The 12,468-nt window shown below is 42.2% G+C and overlaps 1 protein-coding gene across 3 annotated transcripts; it reads right to left on the bottom strand.

Moving 5' to 3' along the window:
- Positions 1–26: 26 nt before the first annotated feature.
- On the bottom strand, positions 27–10,891 carry adck5 (aarF domain containing kinase 5). Of its 3 annotated transcripts, none has more exons than XM_050034839.1 (15): positions 10,740–10,891; positions 7,984–8,075; positions 7,742–7,891; positions 7,397–7,472; positions 5,551–5,751; positions 5,324–5,464; positions 5,080–5,193; positions 4,855–4,986; positions 4,679–4,762; positions 4,497–4,578; positions 3,136–3,214; positions 2,968–3,059; positions 2,583–2,835; positions 2,325–2,441; positions 27–2,240 (listed from the first exon to the last, which is right to left on the bottom strand). In XM_050034839.1, the coding sequence occupies exons 1-15, from the start codon at positions 10,761–10,763 to the stop codon at positions 2,138–2,140; spliced, it is 1,740 nt and encodes a 579-aa protein (XP_049890796.1). In that variant the 5' UTR covers positions 10,764–10,891; the 3' UTR covers positions 27–2,137. The 3 variants fall into 3 exon arrangements, with proteins under 3 accessions (XP_049890796.1, XP_049890797.1, XP_049890798.1); XM_050034840.1 differs by lacking the exon at positions 10,740–10,891 and adding an exon at positions 10,581–10,725; XM_050034841.1 differs by lacking the exons at positions 7,984–8,075; positions 10,740–10,891 and having other exon boundaries at positions 5,551–5,746; positions 7,742–7,881.
- Between the last annotated feature and the right edge of the window lie 1,577 nt (positions 10,892–12,468).

Genomic DNA, 12,468 nt, shown 5'->3' with positions numbered 1-12,468 from the left:
TGATAAAGACATGGAAACCTTAAAGAAGGAGGTAGAACATTTTATTAACATTATTAAAATAATTTAAAAACATTTGGTTAGGTGACACTGGGCTGTTCGTTTGGCCTGAGTGGACTCATTGTTGAACTGAAGTCAGGAGGGACCAAAACACAGACAGCATAACTTCCATTCATGTAACACCAAACACAAAGGGTTAATCCAACACAGAAGGAGCAGTGTGTAGGATTTAGTGGCATCTAGCAGTGAGGACTGCAGACTGCAACCAGCTGAAACGTCTCCCATGTGACAAGCGTGAGCTCCTGGTTAGAATTCTTCAGTGTTCATTGTTCAGGAGGTTTTTACTGGGAGCCAAATTATCTGCTGAGGTCTCCTCCTCTCCAAAACAAACACATCAGGTGATTATAACTGATAAAAACACTGAATAAAGCAGCTTCATGTTTAAAATCAGTCGCTGCTAGCGCTAGCCCAACACCTGCTACTGTGTGCTCGTCTTTCTTCTCTGATGACTTAAGATCCAGACGTTCAGGAGGTTTTTACCAGGAGCTGATTTACCTGCAGAGACCCAGTGATTTAAATCCATAAAAACACAGAAGACAGTTTCAGGTTAAAATTCTGTGCTTTTCCGATGCTGTTTGACTCGTCCCAGCAGGGCTACTCACTACGGTGGCTGATATGAAAATGTGAATTGCCCCATCTAGAGTCAGTGTTTGGTATGTCCGTTCTGGTCGACTGTAGAAACATGGCAAACTCTAAAGACACTAAAGAAAACATAATTATAATATTAAGTTCCATTTTTGCCAATATAGCCACTTAAATCATACACACTGGACCTTTAACAAGCTGCTGTTTTTTACTCTTCAAGTGCTGCATATATCAGGACGCGAGGGGAGACACCCCAGATACATAGGGTAACATAAAACTTCCCCAGTTGATCACTTACAGTAAGACACTTATTTTTTAAATAAAAATGTAACTGCAATTTCATGTTTAAATATTCCGATGAGGCATCATCTGACAAAATGTTCAGTCAGGTTCAAACTTTGCGTTTCATTTCACTGACAGAGGCAAACGTTTTCACAGAGGGAATCTAGGGTGTCTCTTATTATCCGTCCATAAACCAGAAAATATTGTCAACAGCCTAGAAAATCATTTTTGTCATGTTTTCAATGTTCTATAAATGATGCTGTGTATGATATATGAACAAACCCGTCAGTGAAAACCTCCTGATTATAGACAGGAATAAATAAGTGCTGCTGGGGTGGAGATTTATGGCTCAGAGTCTGAGAAATAACTGACAAACTGTCAATTTTCGTACGTTTTTAGACAAAAACAAGACACTACAGGTAAACGGTAAACAATTTAACTAATAGATAACATAAAACTTCCCCAGCTGATTACTTGCATAAAGACAATTATTTTTGGTTAAGTTTTATGTTTAAATATGCGCATTATCAAATTAAATATGCGCTTTTTGCATGCACTTCCAGAACAGAATCCTAACTACACCTAAATGTGCATTTTGAACTTTATCCCGCTCATCTGAAGGAAGACGTGTTACGGAAGAGAAGTAGCCTAAAATCTTAAAATTGATATGCATGAAAAAACTGGTTTCACCTGGAGTGTCTTGCCTTAAAATATATATATTTTTTAACATTTTCTCTCGCTCCAGTGGGATGCAGCTTTACATGATTGTGTGTGGTGTGACAACGCTGCAGCTGCGTCAACATAGTCTGACAGAGATACATGTGGCCACTTTCCTTAAAACAAACCGCAGCTTAAAATATCTAAAATTTAAAATTCAAAACAATTTTCTGTCCTAAGATTACACTAAAACAAGAAGTAAATATTAAAATATCTGATAACTTAATGAAGTACATACAGAAGGCTGTTGATTGTGGAGTTCTGGTTCAGTTTACACTGGAGTGGGTTTGGTGCTTCACAGTCCTGCAGTCGAATACGTTCTCACCCGTTCTGAGGAAGTTCAGGATGATTTGGTGTGGAAACCGAGCAGCACCATTATTAGCAGTGACTTCAGGAGCTGCTACAGAAACCAAAGGCTCCTTGCTGCTGTATTGCATTAACTTGTGCGTGGAATAGGTCCTTATTGTACGTTCCTTCATAGTGTGGCGTCGGTGCACTACCTCAGGTACTCGTACATCTCTGCGTCCAGAGATATAAGACCAAAGTACGACAGCAGGCTCAGGAAGGAACGCGTCACAGTCATCGACGCAATTTCCCATCTGTAAAGGAGTCATTATCAAATGTGTTGGCGCCAATCACAAAACATCATTTGGACTCTTAACACACACTAAATGAGTCTTTACCTCAAAGCCAGTTCAAACTTGAGGCCCTCCCATGTCGTCCTCACCCAGCGGAAGATCCAGAGCCTGGGCAGCATGCCTGTCCTCTCTGCCTGAATCTTCCCCCAGCCTCGCACCGCACTGAAAAACAGGACGGACATCACTTGTAGCACCAGTGTCAATTACTGGAGTTACATTTATGATCATGTTGTGCTGTGGGATGGTTTAACCTCAGCTCATCTCTCAAACAGTGACCGCAGTGTGACCAGCGGCTGCACCAACCTCTTGGCCATGACACAGTAGCGGTCCACCGGCGCTCCCAGGACAATGTTGATGCTTCGGACCGTGTTGATGTTGCGGAACACGAGCAGCATGGGCCGAGGCATCGCCTTCAGCACCTGCATGATGCTCTCGAAGCGGTCGGTGGCCATTTCACGCATGTAGGCCGTCTCCTCTCGACTCAGGATGTTGGACAGACCCAGCTGCCGCATGTTGATGGGACGCTGCAGCAGCATCTCGCAGAAGAGGAAGTACTCTGCAAAGCAAATTAGATGAAATCATTGTTAGGGGGACAACAAGTCTCTTACACTGGACTGGATCATGCACCTCAGGGGAATACACTGCATTCCTTGGCATACCACTCAACAGTAAAGGTAAGTGTCCTCACCTTTGACACCGAGAGCTTTGGAGTACCTCTCCATTGCTGCTTCATCTCTCAGGACTATGGACCTCCACAGTTTACAAAGGGCCACTCTGTCACTGGGGTAAAAGGTCACCGTTAGAGCTGACAGTTAAATATTGTCAGACAGGTCATAACTAAGCAGACAGATCTTACCTTTGACTGAGGTATTCGTACAAGCCGTGGTCCAAAAGGACCAACTCTGCCTTCTTATCAGGACCTGGTCTCACTAGAACTGCAAACACAAAGACATTATCGATAATATAAAATGACCTGTCTGATGAGTCTGCAGAATCAGTATCCTCTTTTAAAACACTTTTGTGAACTTATTTATAAGGAGAGGCTATTCTGGTTGAGATTTGACATGACCTCTCTCTCTAAAGCTGAAAACAAACATTTCTGATAAGAATTTTCTTGAATTTTTCTTGAAAAATAAAAATGGACGCAGCCACTGTGATGTCACCCATCGGTTTGTTGACTGCTGTTTTAAAGCCTTGAGTTTGGCATTTTGGCCGTCGCCATCTTGGTTTTTTAGAGCCAGAAGTGACCATATTTGGATGAGAGGGTGGAGCTAACCCTAACACTCACTGCTAGCATGGTTAGCAAGGTGCGTTTACAGCTAATGCTAATTTTTCCTAGTAAAAAAAAAAACTTCAAACCATTTAAAAAATGCAATTAGCAGAAAAACAAAATATCCAACTCCTTAGAGGGTCTTTTAGTCCAACTGAACACTGAACAAGACTTTTTTAGGCGACCAAAACATTACGATTAACTTTCATTAACTGAAAATACACTCAAATAGTGACCGCTACAGTTACAACATTACTCTGTGAATCTGGGGTTATGCCATGGTTACCTCACCTTACCAATGTCGCCGTGATAGCAGCTTGTCAACAGACAGAACCCACCTGTCACTCAAAGCGAACACACCCTTAATTTTGTCTAACTTTAAGCCGTAGTAACGTATACGAAAGAGACAAAAAATTTGTGTACCAGGCTGTAAACATGTTTTTTCCTGCTCACCCACGCCTTTATTTCCGGTACATTAGATTACTGCAGTGGTCTGTTGTATGACTTTCAAAACAAGCTGTTCGTCAGCTTGTTTTGAACGCTGCTCCTCAGGTCCTGACAAAAACTATGAAATATGATCACATTAGTCCAGTGCTGAAATCCTTTCACCAGCAACCTGTCACTCAGAGAACTGATTTCAAAATCTTGCTGCTTGTGTATAAATCCCTCTGAGGCTCAGCGCCAGTTAAATCTCTGACATGCTTGTGACATATGAACCTTCCAGGACCCTCAGGACATCAGAGGCCGGCCTACTGACCGTCCCAAGAGTCAGAACAAAACATGGTGAAGCAGCATTTTGTTATCATGGAGTAATCTCCCAGATGGTGCTGGACAAGCTGCGACTCTGACATTCCTTTTTTTACACTGCTCCCTGATGCTTTATACTTATACTAATATTCTCTTTCATACTGTCAGACGTGCACACTCACGTACACCGATCTACCCACCATTTCCAGGATGAGGGTCGGCATGGATGAAACCGGTGTAGAATATTTGCTCAGCAAATGTTCGGATCAGTTTATCTGCAGTCTGAAAAAACAAATATTTACTAAGGTATTTCAGACAGCATCACTATAATAATAATACTCTGCTCTGAATATCATCTGCTGTGTAGAGAGCACCAACTCACATCTTTCAAACTTAATCCTTGTCTTTTAATTTCTTCCACATTGTTGATTTTGCAGCCGCTGCAAAACTCTGCTGTCAACACTCTCTTTGAAATGGAGAGGGGGAAAAAGCAGAAACGCTTTAGCCAAGGAAAAGATGGATGTCCAGTTATTTTGTACCGCTGTTAATTAACCTCACCTTACTGGTTTGCTCCCAGAAGACTTTAGGTATAACGACAAAACTGAAGTGTTTCAGCTCCTCTGCGCACCTCTCTGAGTTCCTGGCCTCGTTCTCAAAGTCCAGCTCTTGAGCCAAGGTGCCCTTCAAGTCCTGCAGGAAGTGGAATAAAATCAATAATGAGCTAAACATGTTCCACGCAGACACATGCGCTGGGTAAACTGAGACATACAACTGTTCCCTGACCTTAAGAACCCATCGGAATCCAAAGCTGGGATGCATGAACTTGACAATGTCCAGTAGGATCTCCAATGTTCTGATGTCACCGTCAAACCGATCCCTGAGGTCGATGTACTGCACCTGTGGGGACCAGATGAGGTCTGATTCTGCAAAGTATTTTTTGTGCGGTCTACTCAACATGTGCTTTTGCTTTCTGGGAGTTGAACCAAGGAAATCAAACGCTGACTTTGTTGATACCATCAGCTCTCACCTTCACAGCAACAGGAGTCCCATCAAACAGCTCTGCCTTATGAACCTGGGCCAGGCTGGCAGCAGCTACAGGTTCATGGTCAAACGTTTTAAAAAGCTGCTCTGGGGTTTTGTTGAAGTCTTCTTGGAAGAGAGCATCCACCTGTTGCAGACACAAACACGTCCTGAGAAATTTCAAGCTGTCCTCTTTCACTGAACCACGTGCCATGTTTGTGTTGCACCCCTCACCTCTTTGTACCTCCTGTTCAAGGCCATGTCCTCCAGTATTTGCAGGGTGCGGATGTACTCGGGGGGCAGGAGGTGGTTGAAAGAACACAGACCTTGGCCCAGTTTGATGTATATCCCTCCGTTCCTCACGGCTCCATCCACCATATACTCTGCTGCCCTCTGGTGGCAGGCTGACATCTCAGCCACATAGGATGGACTGCTCTAGCAGGGGAGGACGGCAGGAAGACATGATTGTCCAGAAAATATTAACGCCACAGTGACAGAAACTGAAAGTGAGTAAATGTGTGACCACCAATCCATGATGCAACCAAATATTTATTTACTGATGCTATTTTTTGTGACATTGAGTGTACAAAAGGGAATGTGTGGCGAGAGATGAGCATGAAGGCCAACAAAGGTCCCTTGACGAATATGAATTAATATTTGTGTTAATCACTGAAAGTTATGTAACCTAGATTTTGTCCAAGCTTTTTATTTGTCTCAGAGACCACTGATGAAATTCTGACTAAAACTGGGCAAATGATGCAACTCATAGTGTTCATGCATTTTAATAGCCGACTTACAAAGTAATGAAAAATACACCGGTCTTCATTACTTCTTTTGTTGGATGATATGTCGTCCAAGAAATAACTGCAATAACCAATATATTTGTGGTTATTTCATTTTGAGACCATTTTATGCTCCCAATATAATTACATAATAGCATGAAAATGCAAGTACACCCTTTAAAAGACCAATGAACTTTTAATTCCTACTTTTAATTCTGGGAGCCTTGTGATTTGCTGGTGGATATACGGAGTGGAGGACGAAGTTGTTGGAGGGTAAAACTATGCACAATGGACTTTTTAGCGTGTTGCGTTGGCAAGCTAACAACTATCAGGACTGTGCCCCTTCCACTTTGAGGCCATGTCCACACGGAGACGAGATTAGGTGTATCCGCAAAGGTTTTTTTTATCGTATAGAACTTTCGTAAACACGGAAGCAGCGTTTTAGGAGCCCAAATACGCCAACTTTTGAAACCGGGTCCCAGAGTGAAAAAATCTGAAGACGCCACCTTCGCGTCTCTGTATTTACAACACAGTACGCCTCTATTCTGAAGCGATGACGCCATAACCCCACCTCTCCCTTAACCTGCATGCGCTAGGCGTAAAGGCGCCGCAACAACAATGGCTGACTACGCAGTGGTTGCGTTTGTCCTGCAGAAGCTACTGACCCTTATAGCATTTTTGCAGCAGGCAGCAAAAGCCTCTGGCATTTGTATTTTCCGCCATCTTCGTCTTCGTGTTCGTCAAGTTTTATGCGCATGCTCCGTTTCTTATTCTCTGTTTTTGGTGTACTTTGTGGCAGCGTTGCAGCGCCACTTACAGGCCTTGCATATATACTACAGCGTTTTCAGTGGCTTCATTTTGCCGTACACATATCTTGAGACGATTCCGTGTTTATGGAAAACTTTTAAAAAACAAAATCGGTTCCGTCTTCGTGTGAATATGGCCTGAGAACGCAGCTGCAGACTACCCGGTAAGCTCCGCTTTGTCGTCTTTGAAGTGCTGGGGATTTCTTCTTCGGATTTGTGCAAAGTTTGGGAAAACTCTGTTTATTCTGGCATCATGTTAGCCGACATTCTCATGTGTGAACACAACGGGCCCCATCGAGGTCACGCCCATATATCTTCAATGACATAATTATTGTGACAGGCCTGAGGAAAACATGCCTGAACTTTACATGATTGATGTGATGAGTGGACCAACAATCATTGGTTTTAGAAGCGCAAGTAATTATAGCTGGTACTGATTTTCTGACCTTTTTTATTTTTAGAGTAACCGCCTGTGATAAATTGAGAACTTACCTCATCTCGGCCACGAAGAGCCACATTGGTGGTCCACCAGTAATCCACAGAGATAAAGATTCCCACAGAGAGAGCTCTGAGGACACACAGATAAGAAGCTCGCTGGGACTTCAAACAGGACAAGAATGTAAGTTTGTAAGTTTTAACTTGTGGTCATGTATATTGCTGAAATGAATCCTAGACATTCATCCTATTATCGACTGAGAGGGCTGAAATATATCGTCTAACTTATTGTCTCCTCCTTCGAGGAAGAGAGAGTCGTAGCACATGACATCATCCAGCGACTTCTCCTGCAGGGTTTAGCTGCGTCCCACTGAAAACAGATGTGGCTGACTCCTTTCTTACCTGCAGAAGCGACCAAATCCCTCGATCACAACCTTCATCCTCCTCCTGTCTCTGGGTTCAGACACAGCATACTGCACACCCACTGCCACAGGAACACCCACAGAGATGCCAGCAAGTGTCTTCCACAGCAGCCCTCTGCGCTTACCTTCCCTGAAAGCAGGAAACAATCACATTCATCAAGACAGCGACATCGTCATAGATGGACAGTAACCTGTGATGGCGGCCTGATTGCTGTTTGGTACCTGAGTGAACTGAAGGATCTTGTTGTTTGGAGTGACGAGCTGTGATGAGGGTATCTCCGCAGCAGAGCCATGTGATGCAGACACAACCTGAACTACAGAGGAAAGAAGGCGCCGTATGAGACGTCACAGACAATTATCATCTAGATTTCATTTAATGCTTCAACGTTTCGCTGGGTCACTCCGGCCCTGCAGAGGCATGTCACATATTTACAAAAAAATAAGCACTAGATTAAGAAGCATGGATGATGTAACAGGAAGTAAAATACCCTGGCCGTTTTCTCACTGATGATTTGAATGAATGAACACAGATATTTACCGATGAATGCTCAGACTGTGTTCTGTCAGTGTAAAATGTTCATTATTTAGAGCTCTCTGCACACCTGCGTATAGAGCTTACCTACAGGAAAGGCAGCATGCCAGGGCTCCTAGTGGATTACAATGATGACAAGAGGTTGTTGCCTCAGGTTCCCATTTGGCAAAGTGCCAGTCAGCAGTTTGTAAGTCATGTGAGGACACTCTAAGACGTCTGATTTTCAATTTCATGCATCGCTTGGATGAGTCAGAGAACAGCATCAGAGGATTTAACCAGCCTTAGGAGGAGCTGCTCTCTGTTTTCATCCAGGCTCAGAAAACATTTAAGGTCGTCCTAATATGTTTGTTTTTTTTCTTTAAATTGAATAATGACTTGTTGTGGTTTTATCTTGTATCATTTTTTTTTTACACTGCTATCAACCCTCTTTTGAGTCTGAAACAAACTTTGAATTAAATTACATAAAAGATACCATTATATCCATTAAAAGCACGACAGATGTGCCATAACGAGCAGACAGCAACGAAACACTTCATGTTCCCATTTACAAAGCCGCAGATTTCCTTCTGGGCTTGTCAGCAGCAACAGTATTTCTGACGCCATAACTCCTATTTACAGAGTCTACTTAAAGGGACAGTTCACCCTAAAATCAAAAATACACATTTTTCCTCTCACCTGTAGCGCTGTTTATCAGTCTAGATTGTTTTGGTGTGAGCTGCTGAGTGCAGAAGGAAGTGTGCATCTACTCATGGACGAGAGGCTAAGGCTCGAGACAGCATGAGATGTAAACATTAATGGTGTCCTTCTTAGGTGAACTGTAACGTCAGCTAGCTCAGCGGTGCTATGTAAGCTAGCAGGAGATGCACGTTTCCTTCTGCGCGGTGATGCGGCTGGCTGGTGTAGTTCAGTAGAAAGAAAATAGTCCCTGAATGAAACTGCTCATAATTTCTGGAAAGAGACATTGCTGTTGAGTTTTTTTAAATGTATTTTTTGGGTGCTTTGAGCACCACAAACTGAGTGACATCTCTACGGCCGATATCTCCAACACTCAGTGACTCACACCAACACAATCCAGACTGAAATGCAGCACTACAGGTGAGAGTAAAAATATATAATTTTGATTTTGGAGTGAACTCTCACTTTAACCCAAGAAGTCCATATTTTCAGCTGCCTCTGTTTGAAAATGTTGATGCTAAAGTCGTGTGCTACTATTGTGCTTACTTCTCCCTGCTGAGTCATGTGGCTTTCAGCTGCCGCCATGACGGTCTTGATTCCCCAGAGTTGGGCTGTAACTATTACTGAATAATGTGCTGATTACTGTCTTGATTAAATGACCAGTCATCTGTTCAATAAACTGTCAAAAAATTGTTCAAATATGCCTCTCACAGTGTTTTTAAGCCTAAGGTGACATCTTTATATCGCTCATTTTGACTGTCCAATAATCCAACACCCAAAGGTTTTTTATTGTTGAGTATAAACCAGAGAAAAGCAGCAAATCTTCCTAGAAGCAGGGACTCTGGCATGTCAAACCAAAACGGTTGCCAGTTCATTTTTTGTAACTGAGTGACTGATGAACCGACTATCCCTGTACTATGTCAGCACCTTTAATTCTTAATCCTGCCCCTTCAGTTGGACATTGGCTCTGGTGGTTTGGTAAATCCTTGGTTCCCTGAAGTTGATAGCCACCGGCCTGACACCTACAAGCCAGACTAATGATCCGACTTAGTGTATCAGGCCTGAGTCACAAGACAGGCCCTGATAATGTGTTGAGAAACAACAGTCAAACGTGTGTGTGTGTGTGTGTGTGTGTGTGTGTGTGTGTGTGTGTGTGTGTGTGTGTTGGGAGGAAAGAGGAGGGAGGGGGTCTAGATCAAGGCCAATATGACCAGCCAGGGTAACTCAGTTGTTTTTGTTCGCTGTCTGCATCTGAGGGACAGAATGTCTCCACTGTTGACAAATCGATGTCCAAATAGCAGTGATGTCAGGGACCTGAACACTGAGCTATCAAACAAACCCACTGCGACTCACACACTGTTTGCTATCAGCAGGGTGACTGACACAGCAGTGAATGAGGAGGAATAGTAAGATGCTGTTCGATCTAATCTGATCCACACTAATATTCTAAGCCTACTTTATTCACTGTCTTTCACTGTACTTATTTTAAACTAAGTTACAGCTGCAAACAGTAATGGAAAATTGTGAAACACCAACCATGACAAACACATTCCTGTCAATGTCACACACACACGTGTCCAGTTTGTCTCTGACACAAAAACACAGCTTGTACCTTTTATCAGTTTCCCTCAGTCCACTGGTGTCTGCTGCAAACATGACCAGCTAATCACAGCTGACGTTAACGTGGCTGTTGGTCAACTAACGTTTGCTACCTTTAGCTAATGCTACTATCAAAGCTAGCTAAAATATGATTTAAATATGGCGTATTTACCCCTCGGGTGGTCTCCCCTTTCATGTTTCATGTGATACTAAAATAGCTCCGCTCACAGAGATGATATAATGTCCAAAGTGTCCTTCCTGTTAGAAAATTAGTCGACCACGGGTGGTAACACCTCCTTAATTATTCAGCAGCTATCTACTAGCATGTCCAGCCAAAGAGTAAGGAGGAGATGGCGCGAAGGAGCACTCCCTTCTACGTACTTCCGTTTTCGTTTTTTCGGGTCATTGAGAGCTTTATTTTATTCACAAGACTATTTTTTTCTGCTCATAGAAATGTTGCAAAGGTGTAGGTTTCGTTTCAACATTAATTTCAACATTTTTTTTGGAAATTGAAAATTTGATTTCCTGCAATCTGGTGAATTTGTGTCTTTTCTGTACCACTTTTTAACGTAATCTCGTCAGACTAAAAGTTTAAAAAATTGCATTCACTGAATAAATAAAAAATACGAGCTCTTATGTTGTAATTAGGAGATAAGATGTCCTTGAAAAACACAGTAACTGTACTTCCGGTCAACTTTTTTTTCAGAATAAAAGCGTTATATGTGTAGACTACGGAATCGCATTGAGATAATTATGACATCAGGATCTCATTATTACGAGATCTTATCGCATTATAACGAGACAATTTGTCGATTTTTTTTAATTCATTCAGTGAATGCAATGCACTTCCCTAGAAGTCATTTGCTACTTTCATGTTTTATTTAGTGTGTGTGTAAAATTACTTTAATCCCTTAAAAAAAACACCACTGATTTTATGTGTTGAAGCGCACTGCATTCACTGAATAAATTAAAAAAAACGGTACATTATCTCGAAAATTACGAGACTTATCTCAATGCGCTTCCGTAGTCCACAGATATTCTGCTTTTATTCTGAAAAAAAACATTGACCGGAAGTACCGTGCTTGTGTTTCTCGTTGGACTCACTTTACAAATCAGTTAACGTTAACGTTATTAAGGTATCAGGGGAAGGCCTTATTGAAGTTCGACTTGAAGCAATATATTGTGGAGCACACATCAATTTCAGTTTCCTAATTAAAAAAAATGTACATATATATATGTGTGTGTGTGTGTGTGTGTGTGTGTGTGTGTGTGTGTGTGTACTTCTTCTCCCACATTAAAAGAAACCTAGAATCAATAAATCTGTAGCCTAAATAATAATAATAATAATAATAATGCATTTTATTTATAGGAGCCTTTCAAAGCTCCCAAGGACGCCTCACTCAAACAATTGAGTAATATACAATATAAGTTCATATAATCCACATATATGAAGAAGAAGAATCACCTGAGCTTTGCACTTTTAGTGGCCCAAGAAACGCCTCTGCCCATGTTAGAAGGTTCAGATCTCTGTTGAGAACACATCAGATCATGTAAAGGGAAGTGTTAAGTCGACATGCTGACTGGGCAGATTTATATCTTGATGGTTCACTCTCTGGTAGGAGGTACCACTGATACGTCATTGATTATACAGAGTGGTTCGAGGCAGAGCCCTTGAACAAGAGCATGGATACCAAAGCTCAATAGAACGCCCCATAGCAACAGACTCGCCCATGGTTTCGTCCTACCGCCGCCATTTTGGACTGTCAGCAGACCGCAGCAGACCCGCTTGCATACAAAAACACACAGACAAACTGAAGTATATCGCTATTAATTATGCTTACAATGCTACTCACCTCGTGATAGCTTGGTCACAGCTGCTTTTTCACGTTTTTGTAAAGCAA

The sequence above is a fragment of the Epinephelus moara genome, chromosome 22 (assembly GCF_006386435.1).
Source record: "Epinephelus moara isolate mb chromosome 22, YSFRI_EMoa_1.0, whole genome shotgun sequence".
NCBI classification, from domain to species: Eukaryota; Metazoa; Chordata; class Actinopteri; order Perciformes; family Serranidae; genus Epinephelus; species Epinephelus moara.
The sequence above is the reverse complement of the archived record's forward strand: the minus strand, read 5'-3'. Positions and strand labels throughout refer to the sequence as shown.